Raw genomic sequence first — 21323 nt, 5'->3', positions numbered from 1 at the left:
ATTGCTCTACTTTGATACGGTTCGAACGGTTAGAGAGGGAGGCTATACTTCTCCTTCTCTCGCTATTCATGGTCAAAAAGTTGAACGACATCATAGATTACCGTATATGATCTGGAATATTTGAAATAAATTTCTCATTTGTAATATATTCTCTAGTTGGTAGGATAATTAAAAAAAAATATATACTTTCCATCCTTAACTTTCAGAAGTATTAGATCGTTGGAAAAGTTTCTTTCGTTTTATAAGGTGATAATGGATGAATAACGATTTCTGTTTTATATTATTTTATTGAATTAGATATGATCCATTTCGTTCTATTTTTCTATTATTACGTTCGTGCATAATTCGGTAAACTAATACAAAACAAAAAACATTATGCGTCTATTGTTTTCTTATGAAACGAAAGAAACTTTTCGGACGACCTAATACTTTAGTTCGTGTTGCATGATGTATTTCGTACCGAATTTATAATACTTTTTAGTATTAAGTAATTGAATTACTTGTGCGTAGAATGCGTAGAATGACGTGTTTGTTGCCAAATTCACGTAGCATTACAAAATATTCTATAACATGGGATATTTCAAATAAATCGATTCTTACACTTTCTGCCTTCTTTGCCAATTTCTTGCAGCTAAAATATAACTTCGTTCTTCGATGTTTATCTATTCACAATTATCCACTTTTACTTTCGTCCATTCTATATAAAGAGATAGACTATTCTATCCTATGTAAACAAGTTTTACATTAAATTATCGTCTAGAGGAAAATATTCGTTGTTTTGCAAGATAATGCGTTTTGTTTAGTGTTCTATGACTCGAACGATAGTAGACATTTTCCATCGAAGAGATAATAATGAGTTACTTTTATGCTATTCTACTTCGTCGGATTGCTACTCGTTTTATCGGAATATAAAGTACATGTAGTTCCTTTGTAGAGACTATATTTAATAATAATATATAAAATAATCAATATTGATTTATTTCTTATTTTAAATTGGGCTATATGATACGAAAACGGTAAATACGTTATGAGAGATTGACGAATTAGCCATTTCTCGATTTATTTATTTCTATCGTCGTCTTATGACAGAGTATTATACCCTCTGAAAGAGATTAAATTTGTTCAAGCTCGAAGGAAAACAGCTCTTCTCTGTTTCTTTTTCATACAACGAACACAGGAAAGAAGCTATCGTTCAGAGGATCTGATTGAGTGTAGTAAAGAAAAAAAAAACGATTATTTCCGTTTATTTCGAAGTTAGATCTCAGCTCACGCCCAGCTTGTTCGACCTATTAAACGCGATGGCTCGTTAATTTCCAATCGATTCTGATTATGTACATGTAATCGTTTTTCAAGGTTTTCACTAGCTTTCCATTAAAAGCTTCCATTCTTCTTTCGAATTTAATTGTCTTATTATAAGTTTAAATAGCTCGAGGTTACTTTCGCGATACGATATAACAAAGGAAAAAATAAAATCTTATCCTACGACAAATTTGCATTATTTATAGATTAGGCTATTTTCCATTGCGTTACGTATAAACTAAAGTACGATAGTCGATAAATAGCGTTTTGCAGTTATTTTTACAACCTTTTATCATATGCCGAATAAGTAGGAAAAATTAGAAACCAATTTTTCTATCTTTTTTTTTTCGTTCCAACACAAGTTCAAATAATATTTAAACAGTACGTTCAACGAATTCTTGCGATCAACTCGTGTTCTTTTCGCGTCATTCTTCTCTTCAAAAAATCCTTACTATTCGTTCAAATGTTTAATTAATCGATAAATCGTAATGGACACTATCCTTTTCGTATACAACATTCGTTTCCACACCAGATTCTATACGTTGTGTAAACAATATATATTCTACCTATTATTCCATTCGCCTGGATATAATTTAACACTTTGACTGCCACGCCGAAACCACGTGTTTCGCTCAAGACGCCACGAGAGTATTTTTATTATTTAAAGCATATAATGACAAAATAATAATAAATTAATGATGCAAGAAAACATTCTTCCCCAATGGGCCGTTTATCTTATTGGTGCCTTGGTAACAGTTGATAGCGACATATTATAACAAGGTTTCGTTTATTTCAACAAACCATTCGCATTCGTTATTTCGTCGTAAACAAAACGTGCAGAATATATCGTTGAAACGTGTACGAGATATTAGTAAATGGTATGTAGTAAATAGTAAGGTATGTTCACACTTCCAACTTCAATTATATGATTATAAAGCAGCATTTACGATTATTTTCTGAGCTGTGTTTATAATAATATTCGTAGATTACCCCTCAAAGATATCGATGCAAACACAGTGCACCGTTAGATGCAAGATTTCTTCTCATTTTTTTTTATCGATGTTCTAATAAAAATGTTTAATTGTTCAATGCGGCACTTTTTATTTCAAAGTATCTTCTATTTATCGGTTATATTCAAAATGCCTTAACTGTCAATTTTCATACAATTTTTACAATCTTAAGAAGTTCAAGCGCTTCGGTCATCAATGACCACAGTGTGGCAGGTCACATATGACCAACGTGGCAATCGAAGTGTTAAATATTAACGTTTATCGTTTTCGATCCAAATACGTAATATCTTGTTTAAATTGCACGGTGTTATACAGCGGAAATCTCCAAAGCGCATATTATTCGTTTGCTACGTTTCACCGTCATGATGATTATCCTTGCAAATGGCCAGACATTTTGTCGAACAAACGATCACCGACGATCGTAATTTATGTACGCGCTAACGTCGATCGACGTTCAAGCTCGTTAATCGTTTAACGTTCTTCGATCATTAATATCACGTTCGATCATTAATAACACGTTCGATCATACGTTACGATATTGGATTTAATTAAACAGCGAGATATTTTAGCAGGTTGTGAATCGAGAGCAAAATTCTCCGACGTAATGGTGCACTTTGGAGTCATTGTCCGATATGAACAATACGAACAACCTAAGTTGAGAGGAAAACTTGATCGATCTCGCGCCGTTTCTATTCACGTTCGATTTGTATCAAAAGTTTGTAAACTATCTATTGTTTTTAGTTGACGACTTAGATACAAAACGAACGAGCGAATCGACGTTGAAGCTAAAAGATTGAAGAAATATTGATTTGCATGGTGTCGGATTTGGAATTTTGCACGCGATATTTGTTGTCACTGCAATATTGAAATGCTCTGGAATAAAATGACACTATCCATGATCGCCGGCGAAATAAATATAAATCGTGATTGAATAAATTTCCAATTCCATTTGTAGACGTAAATAGCCATTGCGCTTTTAATTCTCTTCGCGATACGTTAGCTGGAATTAACGTTTAGCCGTTTTATTGAATTCGTTAAATTTTCTATTTCTTTGTACATTTGCTGTGATCGAGGTCGATACGGATAGTCGATAGGATTTCAAACGTTGGTTACGTTCCCACGATTCTCTGAGAAATTGCAAATAAAGCTACGTAAGTATATACAGGGTGGTTGGTAACTGGTGGTACAAGCGGAAAGGGGGTGATTCTACGCGAAAAAAGAAGTCGAAAATATAGAATAAAAATTTTTCGTTCGAGGCTTTGTTTTCGAGAAAATCGACTTTGAATTTTCGCTCGGTACGCGTGCACTTTATCGCGTCTCGTTATAACGGATCTCACTGTAGATCGTTGTCTCGACTGACGTTATTTTTTTAATTTTCTAAATTCTTAAATTTTTAAATTTTTAAATTTTTATTCTATATTTTCGACTTCTTTTTTCGCGTAGAATCGCCCTCTTTCCGCTTGTGCCACCAGTTACCAACCACCCTGTATAAATGTTTTATTAACGAATAATGCAATGCATTTGTAAAAACGGCATTCACGAATAAATTGTCACGAATCGCGTGATTATTTACTCGTCGCATTTCTAAATATAATCCTTTTAACGATACGTTTCGAAGATCCTCTTTATTCATACTTACACGCGTGTGCCAACTTAAACCGCAAATAGAAGAGGAACAGGGGCATAAAAGTAAAAATTCGAAACTCAATTACAGATCTAGATTTGTTTGAATATTGTATTTTACTGGTCGACGTTTTGTCTTGCGAATTTCCTCGTTAGGATATGGAAATTTTCGTCGAACGAAGGGAAGAAGGGAAGAGAATAGAAGATGGGTAAGGGAAAAGAAAAACGAAAAGGAGAAAAGAGAGAAAAGGGAGGAGAAGTAGAAGAAGGCAGGGACAAGGAACATTTTAAAAGGGGCACGTTATCCTACGTATTATTATCAATCGCAAACATATAATAAATTAAACTCAACAACAATTTTTTAAGGCTAATTTAAATTAATTTAAATCGTTGGAAAATTCGCAACGAAATATACGTAAACTGAATCTCAAACTCTGTTCGCCGCTACATACCATTACATTTTCACATCACGTATTCTACATACGCGTATTATACGCGTATCAATTTCGTCTGATATTCCCTGATATGACGTAGAAGCTATCAAACGTGAAATGCACATGTTCCAACAACTAGCAGAGATTCTTGAAATTCACCTACGTCTCTTCACGTGCTGAATACGTACCTTTCCAGTCACTTTTCATCGTGTCCGGAATCCCGTAAAAAGATTCGTTCAATTTATTTCATGAAACGGCGTTTATTACGACAAGAATTAGCTTCACTTCTGTTACGTGATCCGAGAGTATCTGAGGTGATTTCCAAAGCGTCTGGATATCACTGTTTCAATTAACTGCGGATAGTATTCCGTCGGAGAATGAAAAAGGAGAAGATACTACGTAATAGCTGTTATCCACAACATTTGCATTCGCTCGAAACGAAATTGAGAAACACGATTGTACATGCCAGAAGAAGAGTTCTAAATATAGAGATTCTCTTCATTTCCCTCCTTGTTTTTCTCTCTTTTTTCATCTCTGTTTACGGTATGCCATTATACGAAGAGAGCTTAAGACAAAAGTAGCCGGCTGCGAGTTAACGATAGATGCTGTTTAAATTGTTTTGGCCAAATAACAAAGCTTATGACTTTAACGGAGTTATTACGAGATCCGATGTAATATAACGCGTTGTTTTCTTGCGAATGCTCCCAGAAACCTATTGGGTTGCTTTCCCTCGGATTATTCTCTCAGATTATTTTAGATTTTAAATAATATAGAAAGTATTAGGAAGAGTATACATCAAAGTTACGAACACGTTGTAATTAAATTATTACATATTGATAAAGATTTAACTAAAAGCCATTGATCTGTTTATTTTTTATTTATTTATTTTTAAGTCTTATTTATTGTCTGAAATTGTTATCGATATAAATCGAAACGACCGAAAGAACAAAATGCTTCCCTCGTTTAAATATTAAGACGAGTTTGACACATTCTCTAGCTACGGATAGCGGAGTTAAAAATGCGAAAAGATCGTTTCATTTAACCGAAACAGGATAAATAGTATACTTCATAGAGAAATGCTTTTTATATCTTTCAGAGCCATACTGTCGGATGACATTTGACGGATGGTCCTGCTGGCCAAATACTCCAGCAGGAACGACTGCATACGCCCAGTGTCCAAATTTCATCACTGGTTTCGACGCCTCGCGTAAGTTCTTTTTTTACATCACCAGTTTCACTGTACAATCGCATTTTTTCCATGAAATACCGTGTACAAAGGAATTCAGTTAGAGACGCGAAAAAAGACCTACAAACAAAAAAAGCGAAATGTACCAAAAACACGTATACCCTATTTTTATGCCAATTTCGAAGAAAGAAGAGAAGAAAGAAATGTCAGTTGGATGAGTAAATGCGTATCTATACATATATTTTTATGTACGTTGGTCGATCTTTTCAAAACTGCTCGATCAATCGAGATGATGTTCCTCTTGGAAACGCGGGATCAATGGGCAATGAATGCCATCATCATTACCGTGGTCGCGTGTTTTCTCAAACTTCTTCGCTTTCGATGCTTTCTTCGGCAGAAATATTTCCTCCGTCGTGTGCTACGGTTAGATTTTTTGGTTTTTGAAGTAAATGGAAAAATTTCAGGAAGAAGATGCGCTGTGTTTCAGGTATCCTTTTCAGTTCGATCATTATTTAAACATGTAAGTGTTTTCGTCTCAATAGCAACTCGATAGCTGCTACTGTAAAGGCAGAAAACATCTGCAAAATTGAAAATATGCAATCTTTTCGAAATTCGTTTTTCTCGAAAACTGGGCTCTAGAAAGAAAAAGACGATTTGTACTTAGTCCACTAAAATCCAGAAGATTGTAAAATTAAATAGTTGTAATTCCTGTTGAACAATGTTATCTGTGGTATTTTCAACACTAAGTGGGCCTCGTTTTGTGATGATTGCACCATATTTAAAAAGCTTGAGGTAGTTACGGACAGTAAGTGGTACTTTGTTAAAGTCATGTGAAAGTTTTATATTTCTATGATCATTTATATAATTCGTTATTTTATTTATTTATTTTTTAAGTAGAAAATCTAAAGGGAAATGTCTAAACAATAACACGTGATTACTTCCTGTAGTTTGGTTTTCATTTAAATTGTATTTCAAGCGTTCGTATTTCTCCCATTTTCTCTCCCATTTTCTCTTACTCTCGAGTGGATTGTCCTATCGGAATGAAATCTTTCGCATCTTGTAGAAGTAATACACCGATTGGTCCCAGTTGCAAAATTTGTTCGATTTGTTCTATTGTTATCGCGAGGAATTTGTCGTCCACCAATTTCGTTTACGGGTGTTCGCTGATTGTTCTGCAACTGTTGGACCGATATCGAGATAATTCCTTTCTCAGTGTATAGGGTATGTCCTCTCGTTGGCAGTTTATCGCACAAAGTCCTCGTAATCTGCATTTCTATAAGCGCTCCTTTGTCGGTTGATTGAGAATTGTGGTTTATCGAAAATTTTGTTTGGTGCAAAATCCGATACGGCTAGGTCGTCTAAACTTTTCACACGACCAAGTGCGACGTAGATTCGGTGCTTTGCAAAATTCTTTTTATATAAATACTAAATCAGTTATACAGGGTGGTTGGTAACTGGTGGTACAAGCGGAAAGGGGGCGATTCTACGCGAAAAAAGAAGTCGAAAATATAGAATAAAAATTTTTCGTTCGAGGCTTTGTTTTCGAGAAAATCGACTTTGAATTTTCGCTCGGTACGCGTGCACTTTATCGCGTCTCGTTATAACGGATCTCACTGTAGATCGTTGTCTCGATGGAAAAATTAAAAAAAAAAAAGAAAAAAAAATTAAAAAAGAAAATTTGTATTCTATATTTTCGACTTCTTTTTTCGCGTAGAATCACCCCCTTCCCGCTTGTACCACCAGTTACCAACCACCCTGTATATAAATACTAACCATCACTATTCAAAGTATAATATTTGTAGCAGCTTACGGCTAGTTTATTCGCGTGCGAACAGCCGATGAAATATTGCAATTATTTACAAAGCGGACGACCTCACCGATTCCAATGCCTTTGAGATACATTGTCAGGTACAACATATCGAACAACTTTTCTCTATATATGTTATCGTCGCTCGGCTTCAGTTTCCGGGAAAGTTTCTGATTCGACGACACGTATGATTTTAATAATCGAATGAAAGCTTTCTTTGATATTATGACGCAAGTATTTTCAATTTCGAGCAACGGTATTATTATAACATAAAGCTTAATATGAATTGTATCTGTCTCACTATTCAATAGCTTAACGTATTCGCAGTAACGTCCATCGGTCGCCTCACAGCGAGTAATATCGCTTTTTTGGAAGAATTGTTTACGGTCTACGTGGAAATGGTGGAAAATAGAAATGGGAAATGAAAAACTTAAATCGTTATCATATTAACTGTTGTTATTACGTTAATTACATAAATTTATCACAGAGTCTTGAATTCTTTTTATTTATAACATGTGTAAATATCAGGCTATATAACACGATAAAATTCCTATATAAATACGGTAGAATTCCAATAAAGAAGAAAGACTACGCCACGTATTTGTGCAATACTTTATTACATGGCTCGTATGCGTACTATGACATCGAATGCATAATTAAATGCACGTAACGTTCCGGGACTCGTATCACAATGGTATTTTCTTAAATAGTGTCTTTGAGCGTCTTCGCGTGCTTAAAATTTCTATATGTACAATATAAAAAATACATCTGACAAACAAATAAATCTCGCGAGCTTCATACGAGCTTTCACAGTCTAACGATCTATCTAATCTCTGAAATTGCGTGGCATCGTTCTCTAACTCGTATCGACAAGCATAAAGATCTATCGTTCGATCAACTACCCAATAACCATTTATCGCGAAAATCACAATCGTTCGTCCATCGAATAAAATGTAAAATACTAACAGCAATTGCACACGCGATTAGTAACTGACAACCAACGATCAATACCGAACCATTGACCATCCTCTTCAGACCGAATTCGATAAATCCATCTTAAAGCTCAACTAAGATTCCAAATTTCTTTTATTAATAATTTCACAGACCAGGGCTCTGACCGCCGGAAGCTTACATTCCATTAAGTGTATTAAAAGCCGATCGCGTCTCTGCTGCTGCTCGTTTGTATTAAGGGAGTGCATCAGTTGCGCTGCCACTAGCACAGATGGGATGGTGGAGGTTGTCATCAATCCCTCGATTATCCCTAAATCGATATCGATTTTACTGTAATACCTGAACGAATCCAATAGCGGCATATTCCGTAAAACATCAGATATGAAAAATAAAAAATGCGGCGAGAATATCTTGATAAAATCAAGCAACTTATCGCTCACATCTGATCCGAATCGCTGTGGCGTGCACGCAACAAGTTGCGCCTTCGAAAATGTTAATATCAAGTACGATGTGGGGTCCAGCAGAGGATGAAGAGTGGACATAAACACCGACAATATTTCATCGATCAACCGTACCTTATTTTCCGAACGCAAGGCCGTGTGCGTGACGGTATCTACCAACCTACGAAGAGAAATGTTTGTTGATAAAAAATGGATATTTTTGGTAGCAGGGAGGCTGCAACCACGCACGATGGCCGCCCTAAGGAAATTGGAGAAGATCTTCAATCGATCTTCGAATTTATTCTCCTCTGGGAGCAACATAACGTTAACCGCAAACTCGTTTAAACTTCTGGAGAGAGACTGATTTTGATGAAAGAGATATTTTTCAATGAGGAGTTTGATGAAATTTTCGGTTAGAAGATTGCAAATACCTACGTCTATGGAGCTCAACATGATACTCGTATAATGCGCAACCTTATCCTTATGGAGACCAAGCTTCTCAAGCATGTCGATCATGCTTAAGACTTGTTTAACAAAATCGTCCACGTAATTGTCGGGAAGCAGTTTGATCGTTGAAAGTACCATGAGGCAGGCTTTTTCATCTTGCAGTGTGAGCGTGGACATCATACGAGAGAGCAATAGCCACGTAGGGTGTTCTGGTTCTTTCTGGAACAATTTTACGATTATGAAGAATATGACTTCACGGAAAGACTGATTCTCTTCGATCTTCCATTGCGTTCGCAAGAAGTTGAGTAAGTGATTACGGGACGCCATGACACGCATCAATCTCATCCCGTGTTTCCGAACGGCTGATTTCTGACTGGATAACATTCTAGCAAAAGGTATCACATCCATTACATTCGTTCTTCGAGAAACGTTTACCAAAGCAGTTAGGGCCAGTTGTAGGTAGTCCCCTTGGAACAATCTATTCAATATTGTCAGAGGCACCGGTGGATTTGCGAGCTTGATGCCATATACAAGGTGTTCAATGAAACTGTAACTAGTTTTCGCATTTGTTTGATGAGTATTCAGCGTCTTGTTCGTTGGGACCAACGGTTCTATGATCTTTGTGAACGTATCTCCGTAAACGAGAATGCTTAAGATAACTAAACAGATCTCATCCTTCTTTTCAGTCAGATCTTGAACACACTGTTCAGCGAATTTAATTGGAATCTCCTTATACCAACGTATAGCCTTGATGAAGTGTTTCGTGTGCCTTTTCTTCCAATTATCCTTGCAAGCGTTTAGATATTCCTTCCAATGATCCAGAATGTCTTGCGGGTTTCTCTTCAGAAGTTTTAAAGCCTCGCTTATTTCTATTTCAACTATCTTTTTGGTTCTTGGCCAAAAACGCTCGTATAGATCCATTTCGTGTTTCATGAACGTATTCTGAAGATATGCAACTGCATAAATGTCACTCTGTCTGATCGTAGATAAAATTTCCTCTATCGCTTCCAGCAACCATGGATAGTTTTTGATCGTCATGCGTTTTATACGAGAAGTTTTATTCACGTGGACCTGGTTATAATAATAAATCGAAGAACAGAGATCGGAGAGGATTTCAACTCTGTTTTCCTTCCAGGGAGCCTGGTCTGAATTATATTTTTGTGAAACGGCCTTTAGGCATTCCTCCAGACACATTCTCTCGTAGTTGTGATAGTTCTGAAGAATATTCCAGTAGCCTCTGCATTTCATAGTCTTTAAGTCTATCAGCATATCAATTAACTTATGAAACGGTTGATTCTGATTTATTTTATGGTGAATGGCAGCTTCTATCATCTTCACGCCGACGTCATTCAAGGCCAACAAGTTCTTTTTCACATGAGCACATTCTATCATGTTAATTAATATCGTCCAATAATCCTCACCCATTTTAGGAAGATTATAGAGTTTCAGCAAAGTTTTGAACACCTCGTGTAGGAACCAAGATTGCTCGTTACAGTGCTTGTCCTTTAAATACGTCAAGACTTCTATCAGTGCCAGATCATCATTATTTATCTTGCAAGAATAGATCATTCTACAAGCTAGACGCGTTCTATGTTCCATTTCTGAGGTTTTACAAATTTCTGCTTTGAATATTGTTAACGAATCTGCAGTAGCTAAATAACACTCCCAGGTAACTGTATTTTCGTTTGTCTTGTACTTTCCAATTTCAGCGCATAGTTTGAACTTCGCCTGTTTGATTCGTTCCTTGGGATGCAATATTTCCAATAAATTAGCAGTTACCTTCCCCGGATTGTTCAAAATAGAGCTATTATATGCTTGCTGATAAGTTCTCAAGAAAAGATCCCTCTTTTGATCCTGTCGATAGTACCTCAAATAATCCAACATGTCATCAGTGTTAAAGTCTGTGATATCATCCGGTAATAGTTTTGGAAATATAATCTCCATGTAGTTGTTGCTGATATTCTTCAGAGGAAGTATCTTAATGTACAACTTGGGGTTTCGCTCCAGGTATTGTTTGCCATTTTTCAGGAACACGTTGACGCTCTTGTTGCTCAGAAGTATTTCTGGTGGATTTTTCTCGTGCATCTCGTATAGTTCTGCAAACGACTCTAGTCGTACCTTGACCAATGCCGCCAGAAAGTCAGTAACATCATGGATATTCACCGGAGGAATTTTTCTCGCAGAGGGGTAGTCTGTCGGCCTGCTCAGTCGAAGATAGCGCACGACGAAGTCTGGATTCTTGCGGAAGAACAGTTTAACCATTTTTCGACTTAGTACCATCCCCTTTTCTAGAATCATGTTATATGCAAAAATTTCACCGCATGCTAATAGCAAGGGTAAGGCGTGCTCTAGACCGTAAAACGAGTCTACTGATAAGAAGAATGTTTCAGCGAGGTGAGAGTTCCTGGATGATAAGTGCAAGGCCAAAGTTTTGATGATCCGCGTTCTAGTGTTCAAAGAAACGTATGGAAATATATTTTCGAAAAAATATTCACTATTAGTGATACTTTCGTTCGTGCCATTGAAGAAGTTGCTGGCTTTCAAAGCTTTGTTCACGACCAATTCGTCTTCCGATTTTAGAGCTTCTGCTATAGCCTCGTAAGTGCTCTGATTCTTGGGATCTTTCTTGTTTAACATTATGGCTGCCTGAATTTGTATCAGAGGTACAAGAGGTTTTGGGATCTTCTCAAACTCGACTACATCTTCCAGATTGTTGGACACGGATAGCTGTTGCTTCACGAAGTCCGCTATCCATTTGAACTTCTCACCAGGGGTGTCGCCGGGAACTGTTTGAATAGCATCCAAATAAGGGGTCGGCGTAGCCATCTTGATCCGGGCTGAGTCCTAGATGCTATTGAGAATAATGTTTATTATTATCATAAAAACGAGTAGTTACATGAAAAATGGGAATAATGGGTAAAAAGACATTCCTTCTTTTTCGTTTGAGAAACCAATGGATTTTCTTGTGGAAATTAACTGCTTGTTTCGTAGTATTGAATCACACTTGTGCCAAGGATCGTAGTTCGCGAAAAATTCTATTACAACTAACGATAAGTTTGAATTGTAATTTCAACTTCAATTCTTTATACTTTAAAGTGAGGACTATTCAATATAAATTATCTGATCAAGGTAGGCTATCGCTACTATACAGTATTTTATTGTATTAATTAAACCAAAAGTGACAGAATTTTATAAATTGATAAATTGATGTCTTATTCCTGAAATTTTCACTCAAACATAGCCTTCCTTTAGAATCAGATTATAAACTTTTTGTTTCTTTTGAAGATCTCACGTGTTCTTTCGCGTGTTTTGCCTTCTTTCGTGAAAAGTCAATACTTAGATCTCTATCATAAATTAATAGAATGTTAATAACTAAATTTTTACGTACGTAGAGGAACCTATTGACTTTGGAATCCTGATGAATAACGAGGATCTATGCGTCAATCACATATTTTCTCCTCAACAATTAGCGACATTTATGACTTTTAAATAGCTAATAGCAATGTTTTGTAAATGTATTACGACAATTATCCTATTTGCTTTCCTATGGTTAAACTTACGCAACAAACGTTCTGTATTTTTACTCATTAACCCCTTCCCGTGCCATTTAGTTCGACGAAACAGATCAGACTGATGTTCGTAAACCGGAAGTAACATTCAGTCACGATCGTAATGGGCAAAAAAACAGTCCGCGAGTTCGGCTTGTTATGTTTACGTTTGGCCCAAGTATCTGGTAGCAAGTCAGATTCGCGATATTCATGTTTGGGCCAAAATCTTCATCGCGAGTCTGACTCGCTAAAGTACGGGAAGGGGTTAATAAGGTAAATGGACTCTCTTGCAACTGATCAAGGATAAGGAAATAAAAGAATCACTACTTTTCATCTCCTTATAGTCCCTATTCTTCTTCCTTTCTGTAACAGCTTTACGATAGAAGGATGATTATAAAGAAATCTATAAAACATTCCTCCTACAACATCTGCTCCTAGAAGATTTAATCGCATTAAATGTGAATATTCATTTTTAGCATAGAAAAAGCCTCTTCTTTTGCTGCTTTTAGTCGATAGTTGAATGGAAATTGATTTAAGTTGATTCAGTGTGCACACGTTCAACGAGAAATAACATGATTTATTCAGAATTGATTAAGATCTTGTTTACTATATACATAGAGTAGATACTTCCTCTATAAGAATAATTACGTCACGCTAATACATGTACGTTAAATGACTCATGCAAGGTGTTGTGATTTGTTTGTTCTATTGCTAAAAGTTATTAGCCTTTAAAGAGCTATTACATATTGTTTCATCTGTTACTTTTACGCCAAGTAATCGATGTTGATTAGCATGCGAATGTTGTGGATTAATATGCGATACGTTTTCGATAATGTGATAATGCTTCTGGATAGTGAATAGTTTATTTTCTTTTTTAATTTATATTGTTAGGTTTTAGGAAGTTTTGTATTACGATTGAGACAGGGTATGAATAAATGGGAGCAATGTAAAATCTTTTGTCCTTTAAACGATAATAAAGCTTTTTCGAATTTTTTAAGTGATAAATACGATACGAAATATATATATTGCTATTCCTTCTAAAAAATTAAAAGATGAAAATTGAAAATGTTCGTATCGTTTAAGAAAAAATATTTTGCTTAAACGGAAATATCTTGAAGTAAGTTGGTCCGTTCTTATTTATGTGTGTAACGATTTAACGATATTATCCTCTATTTATTAGTATAGCGATTTAAATTCTGTGAGAAACAAAAAGTAACGCGATACCGTCCTTCAACAAGAAATTTAAAAATGTACCGCAGCAAAAGAAGAAAACTGACAAAAGCGGGAAAGCAAAATACAAGAAAAAGAAACCGTTTATCGCATATTAGATAAAATATTCACATTTAATGCTGCCCGTCAAAGGTTAAAAACGTTTTTCACACATATTTCTAGAAAAGACAAGTATTTACGGAAATCTCGTATCCAGCTATAAGAAAGAAGGTCTATACAATATATTAACACTAACATGTTTACCATGTAAAAAATCTTGAGTTCTTCAAAATAAGGAAAATAATTTTATCTCTTGTAATCAAGCATTTTCAAGAAAAATAATTTCTACGTGCTTATCGTTCTCTCTCTCTCTCTCTCTCTCTCTCTCTCCCTCCCTTCGGTTACCAATTCTGAAAAAAACAGTCGCAACTGCGCTGTTTACGGTCCACCCTATATAGGAAATATCTCGCGGAATTATTCTTAACGCTCCTGAAAGCCGTGGATGAGGTAATAATTGAATAATACGCGAGGACATTACGTATCGTCGTTTACATGGCTGATAACTAAATAACAAGATGTCTGTGTATACCTTTATCTATCTTGGCGATGGTGACCGATGAAGGAAGCCGAGAGAGCGGCAATCGTAGATCGAAACCGGTCTAAATTTTGTCGAGCGATTTTCTAGTACAATGATCTGCGGAACACTGAGAATTTACCCGTAAAGATGCGATTTCGGTTATTCACGCGGGGATTTTTAACTGTCCATAATTCCGGTGGTGAAGGTGCGATGAGAAGTTCGCGACAAAACAAGGAATCTTGCTATGAAACGAAGCCAGGTCAACGTTGACTAATCTCAAACGTCACTCGCGTGTTTATACGGCGAACTTAGGTTAGGTTAGGACTGCGAGAACGAGCCAATTCGCACAAAGCGCCGATTCGTCGCATTAGGGCTGATCTTTAAGTGTATATTTTTATTCGAACGTATTTATTTGGTGATTCAGTTAGGTCTCGTTTAAGTTTTCGTGCAACTTTTGCGATAAAATTTGAAAGAATCGCACGATTGGGATAGTTGGAAGAATTTTGTGGCATGGATGATTCTGCGCATGCGCAGTTGTATATACAAGCGTGCGCCGTGCTTCCAGAGTCTTATAAGTCCACGAGTACTTTTGGCAGCAAGCCGGCGATGAGCGTTCAAGCAACAGTCGACTTTGTGCTGTCGACGAGTAAACATTACGATTTATTATTGAATAGATGTTGAATAGAATTAGTATTTTGGAAAGTAGACAAATTTTGTACAGGTTATCACATAATATGTGGCGGATATTCGTAGGATGAATTCTAGACATTAAAAACGATGAAAGAAGTTGGACTACGAAAATGTCGTTTTCAACCCCCTAAATATTCACCATATAAAGTATTCGAATATTGTTCTAATAAAGGATAGTAGATATAGTAATTCATACAGTAGTTAGTACTATTTATGGATTAAAGCATTTTCGTTTCGTTAAATAATTAAAGTTATTTGAAGAATAATAATTCGGATAGTAAGGAAGAAAGTATTAACATAGTTCGTAAAAAAAGTATTTTATTTTTGCATCAAAAATAATACACGTGCGAATATTTATGAATACAATAATGAATATAAAATATCTCAAATGTTGGTTTATCGACGAGATAGGCCTGCTATCTTAATGTTTGATCCTTTATAAATGTTAAATCATACGATCGAATATTACAATTTGTTTTTGAGTTTCTTCCAATCGAATCTCTGTCCCTCTTTACTGTAGCTTTCCATTTTGAGCGTCTTGTTAATATTCATATAAATATACTTATCCCCTTGAATGACTGGTTGCCAAATCGTTGGAATTAACTCTGTAGTCTTTGGTGTTGGATTCCTTCAATGAGAACAAAAATTTCCTTTCTCAACTCTGCTGTATCGATTTTCGATAATGTCGTAACAAGTACGTGTGCTAACGTTAGTTCCACGATGTAGCACATTTTTAACAAACTTTAGAGCTATTTCACGTACACGGACATACATATCGCCGTTCCAGCGCAATGACAACGTAACCGCAAGTTTGCAAATTTTGAAATAAATTCGTTACTGGATATATCTAAGATCTCTAATCTTTTCACTGTAAAGGCAGCTAAAAGTTTCATATTCTTCCGAATATTTCTGTCCACTAGATGGCAGTAACTTCGTTATTGAAATATTTGTGTTGGCTACCGTATCTCATAGCAATAACGACGTAAGCGTTAGTTGCGTCGCAGACACACTTAAAAGTAACTAAAAGGCGCAAACAAAGTTGCTTATCGCGACATTACGAAACATTTCCTCCATTATTTAGTTATAAATTTTAATGAATTTTTGGTTTTATTCTTCCCCTGACAAATCACTTTTTTGCAGTTGCGTGGAACTTTACACTAAAATGACGATATGTGTAGCCCGATACAAGTACGAGATAACCGTCCGGAACTAAAACGTAGAAACATATCCATGCGAGAAGTATTCATTCAATTGCGTAGCCGTGCATTTATTATTTCCCTTTTTAATTAAGATATCTTTTTGTTTCAAACACACGTTTCTCAACGATATTCAAGCTGGACGTTTCTGTTTTGATTTTTACATTCATGTATTATTAAAAAACGAAAAGAAAACATTGGCTTCGTCTCATTAATAACCCAAGAGGGAAGAACGAAGTTCCGATATTCTTATTTATATTTTCAACTTTTTATTTCTTACTTTTATATCTCTGCCTACCCTATGACGATGGAAAAATTTAAATCACAGTATGTTATTTGTTTATTATCATCGTGTAATTTCCGCGCGAATTATTCGTTCGCAAAATTATCATCGCGGTAATTATACATTTCGGAAGAATCGCCAATGCTCCTATCGTTGTAGTATACACGAGTATTCGGCATCTGTATGCTTCTCCATGCGAAAGAAATATTGGACAATAAATTTGCAAGATAGGAAAACACGTACCCAGTTTTTGCGAAGTCTGTCCACATCTGAGTGAAGCACTCCATCATTTGGTACATCTCGCTACCAACTTCGAATGGTTCTATGCCCATTTTTTCCCCTACATTCGCATAGAACAAGTACTGCAACTCTTCCGCGTGTGTCGCTCCTATAAATGACCAAAAAGAAAGTTACATTTCTCCAACTGCTCTGAGCGACAATCTAAAATCATGTTCTGAAACTTCTACAAGCAAAAAGTTCAAATTGATCTCTTGGTCGGTACGGCAGTCTGATTTCGACGACTCTTTACGGTTGTCGTTATTAGGGGCAACTGCTGAACATCGTTAAAGACTGAAGCGCACTGTTAAGCGTGTAACAACGTAAACAGACGTTCATTCGCTTCAGCTTTGGTGGATAGTCGAATCTTTGATCAAAGATTCCAAGCTTACACTTGGAAGACTTCGATCTCAACCATAGGAACTTGGGTACGTTAATGGTCGAAAGTTTCGAATGGCTTTTCCAGTTGTATCTATTTACATTTACCGAATCTCTTGCTAATTTCGTTATCTGTTCGAAATTGATACTGTTAATATTTCATTAGTGACGAAAATTACTAATGAAATATTAATAGTAATTTAACTGTACTATTAATTGACTATTAAATTATTAAATTTCTATTTATCTTAATCTATTTTTTATTAATTATTAAATACTATTAATTAACTATAGTAATTTAACTTAACTATTAATATTTCATTAGCATTTTTCGTCACTTCGTAATTTTTGGTAAGAAATCGTAGATTATGAAAATTGTTATGTAAATTTTGTGCGAGAACTGATTGCATTTCTTGTATTCTTTAACTTTGGAATACCTTATTTTCATCTTATATTGGTATTAGATTCGTCTCTTGCTCGTGAATACGTAGAGAAATACGGTGAAGTGTATTTTGAAAGTTGGTAAATAATGTGTTTTACATGTTATTTTTATATTTTATTTAAAATCTTTGTTAGTAACGCGTTGAGAAAACGTTACTCCTTATATCGGTCAAGATATTTGACACTCTAAAAAATCATAAATAACCAGAATCTAAACAAGCATTATCAATTAACAAAAAATATGCAAAAAGAGCATTAACAGACATTATCTATGCTTTTTACAGCGATACACATTTTTTCTATGTTTCGTCATAATCTATAACATCGCTATAGTATCGTCATGAAAAATATAAAATTACTCGATACTCCTTACAAATACAAATTCTTTCCATTAAATAGAAAATACCATATTTTGGAAGAAACCACTTCAGTGATGAATTTCTGAGAATTTAACCAAAGCTCTATCGTACTTTCATAACAGAAGAAAATATTTAAGAAACATAGAACGATCATTTATCAAAATAAGAGTAAGCTATTTGGGTAAAGGAAATTATGTTTGTTTTTCCTATTTCTGCATTGTTTTTTTTCCCCCTTATAAAATACACGACAGAACCTTCTTGGTTACACGATCGATAATAATCCGAGGATTTAGAAACATATTAGAAATTGTAATTAAAATATGAAATACCTGGCAGAGTAACATTAAACGTCGCTTTCATTAGCGAGTGTTCTGGTTCGAAAGTGAACTTGTAAAAATACGTAGGGTGGTTGTTCCTTTCCATCTGGACATTGACAACCTCGTGAATACCCTGAAGGAACATCACGTCGCTGAAATAATTTGCATATTTATCAGCCGTTTTCTCGCTAATTGCATCTTCGCCCAGATACAAGCGTTTCACTTCGTTCGAACTGATTCCTTCCCTGTTTAAGTAAATCTTCGTCTCCTCGGGGATTACCAGCTCAAAGTTCTCGTTCACTTCTCGGATAGATTCCGCGGAATTAGTTCCCCGAAATACTGAAAATATTTTTACACCGAGCTTTAACAATAAATTTACTTTCACCAAAAATTTTCCATCTTCTCTCGGATAATCACGATAATTGTCTTTCGTTTTAGTAGATTTCTAAGTTCGAGGATATTAAGCCGACGAATATTACGGTAATTTTGTGAAAATTTCTATTGGAAGTTAACAACCGTTAAGATCGCAGCTATTATCGTTTCCCTTTGATTTCTAAAGATACGTTTTGTGGAAGTAAAACTTACTTCTCCAAGGTTTAGGGATTTACAGAAACGTTTGTATAGGAATTCTCTTTCGATTTGTACTGTGACTATCGTTTCTTTTAGATCGAATTAATCCCCCAAGAAACTTCTCTGTGGATTTCTGGACTTAAAGAAATACACGTTGTCCCAGACTTAAACGGCCAAACTGTGAGGGAATCTGATTCTACAGGCAAATAGAAGAAAGAAATGTTACGTAAAGTTTGTTAACCCTTTGCACTGCGAATTTTATTTCAATTTCGTTGCCAGTAGCTCCCAACGCTTTTAAGTGTTTTGTTTGAAATCTACTTTAATTAAAAAATAAGACGATTTAAATAAATAAAGGAAGAAAGAAATTCACTTAAATACCAGTTTTATTCGCACTATCGTTGTATTTTGTAATTTTTAAGCGTATGATATATCTTGAAACAATTTCCAGCATGAAATCCTGCTTTTCTTTCGCACGTTTCACAAACAAAGGCGGAACTGAAAGAATGTCGAGTGGGTCTCGACAAAGGAGCTCCTGAGATAAAAATTGATTTCGAGTCACACTCGACATAGCAGTGCAAAAGGTTAATAAACGCTTTGTTACAGAGTTACAAACAAATGTTCTATGCGTAAAATAAATAACGACGCATTTTCCATCACGACACACGGAAATTGACTGGATTATTGTGTCAGCGTAGTTACGTGTTTCTTTTATCATCTGTTAACAATCCCCTGTCGTTAATCGTTGTAAAATATAATAATAAAGTAAAAATGATTCTTTTAATTCCTTATTGCAAAATGTTTCTCTTGCGCTCCGATACAAGTTTCACGTCAATGAACAATGCAGTTATTTACGTTACAATGTTCTATAAGGAGAATTTTCTTGAGTTTCAATAGCCGCGTCGTTATCCGTTTCACGCGTACGATATTTCTATATAATTTTGTAACAAAGCGCTTATTGATTAACTTTACATAACATTTTTTTCGGCTTTTTTCCTCTGTACAGTAAGCCCTTGCACTTTGGCCATTTAACTTTGGGATACCTTGTATATAAATATACATACACGTAAATATACGTACAGTAGTAAAAAACGCGAAAATAAGAAACGGGTTTAAAAATAGCGCCATTTTTTACAGAAATAAAATTGATTTTCAAATAGTTCAAAGAAAAAGCGACTTCTCATTCGTCTCAGACTAATATCGTACATTTTTATAATATTATTACCCGCTTTATTACCTAAGCTTGTAATGGGTGAAAGCCTAACACAAGGATAATACTGATAAATATAAAAAGTAAAAAATAATATATATAAATAACAAAGATACAGTTAGCATAATTTCTTATATAAATTCTAATGTAAATTCTTTTGAGGAAAAAAAGATTATACTGAACAACCTCGTTTGAATAACAAAAGAGTTAAATGAATAAAGAATTGCATTCGACGTCAATCTAAATTGCAATCTTCCAACGAAATCTTTGAATAACAGGGATTATTAGAACGAGAAGTTACATTAAGAATGTAAAAAATTGCACGAGAAAGAAAATGAACTTACTACTCAAGAACAAGCTTCCCTCGTTTGAATTGAAACCTATAAGAACAGGTACTTGAATACCTGCTTTAGCCCTTACCGCCGGATGTTGAGGCATAAATGGATTTGCAGATTTGTCATCGACGCCTGGTGCAAACATTCCGAATGTAGCGTAACGTTCCTGTAAAAATTCATCGCGAGAACATAAAGAAACGTAGCATTTCAATTTCTGAAAGGAAAACCTAGAGGAACGGATGTAACAAAAGAAACGGAAGCTGACGAATTTAAATGAGTTTTCCGATGCAAGCATTTTATTGAAGGTAAAACAACGCGTCGATTTATTATTATCAATCGAACATCGATGAAATTTACAGTGAAATACATTTTTCCCTCGTACGTAATGTCGACGATCACCGATTATTTCCATCGGAGAGCGTTATATTAATTGTAGAATTAATTGAATATTTTAGTAGCGCGATAAAAGATACCTGCCGATATCGAGTAACGATGAAATAATTCTATTATGATTATTGCAAGAGGAATCAATTGAACTCTAACTAAAGCATTTTTACAAAAAACTATCACAGTTAATATACTAAAGAAATAATCTTAAAGAACGAGACAAACGTGTTTAAAACGATATTTGTTGGTTGGTTTAGAATATGACAAGTATACTTGTAATTTTTAAAAGGTATTTGCAGCACAATATATTCCGCAAATAAATCCACCGAATGTGAAATATATTTAAAATTAAG

General features: G+C 35.2%; 3 protein-coding genes across 13 annotated transcripts in view; 1 reads left to right on the top strand and 2 right to left on the bottom strand.

Annotated features, from left to right (window-relative positions):
* The window catches only part of Dh31-R (Diuretic hormone 31 Receptor), a 173664-nt gene that overhangs the window by 110759 nt on the left and 41582 nt on the right, over positions 1-21323 (top strand). For 9 of the 10 annotated variants that reach the window (XM_069110640.1, XM_069110639.1, XM_069110641.1 and 6 more), the window contains one exon: positions 5463-5573. In XM_069110640.1, coding sequence (XP_068966741.1) covers positions 5463-5573 — 111 coding nt within the window. Of the gene's footprint in view, positions 1-5462; positions 5574-15119; positions 15178-21323 lie in introns of those variants that run through there. The other variant, XM_069110648.1, reaches the window with a different exon arrangement.
* Positions 8301-14587, bottom strand: LOC138178601 (uncharacterized). The gene is made up of 2 exons (XM_069110618.1): positions 14544-14587; positions 8301-12048 (listed from the first exon to the last, which is right to left on the bottom strand). The coding sequence occupies exon 2, from the start codon at positions 12021-12023 to the stop codon at positions 8427-8429; it is 3597 nt and encodes a 1198-aa protein (XP_068966719.1). The 5' UTR covers positions 12024-12048; positions 14544-14587; the 3' UTR covers positions 8301-8426.
* Positions 15529-21323, bottom strand: part of LOC138178605 (juvenile hormone esterase) — a 39950-nt gene continuing 34155 nt past the window's right edge. For both annotated transcript variants that reach the window (XM_069110631.1, XM_069110630.1), the window contains exons 5-8: positions 20593-20749; positions 18484-18810; positions 16944-17088; positions 15529-15849 (exon numbers count right to left, since the gene is read on the bottom strand). In XM_069110631.1, the coding sequence (XP_068966732.1) occupies positions 15687-15849; positions 16944-17088; positions 18484-18810; positions 20593-20749 (792 nt within the window). In that variant the 3' untranslated portion in view covers positions 15529-15686. The remainder of the gene's footprint in view (positions 15850-16943; positions 17089-18483; positions 18811-20592; positions 20750-21323) is intronic.

This window comes from Bombus flavifrons, chromosome 3, assembly GCF_040668555.2.
Source record: "Bombus flavifrons isolate JBK064 chromosome 3, iyBomFlav1_principal, whole genome shotgun sequence".
Taxonomy (NCBI): domain Eukaryota; kingdom Metazoa; phylum Arthropoda; class Insecta; order Hymenoptera; family Apidae; genus Bombus; species Bombus flavifrons.
This window is presented reverse-complemented; position numbering and strand designations above follow the sequence as displayed.

What these genes read in the sequence shown, in the direction of transcription:
- LOC138178601 (XM_069110618.1), bottom strand. Translation starts at nt 12,023, where the DNA reads ATGGCTACGCCGACCCCTTATTTGGATGCTATTCAAACAGTTCCCGGC.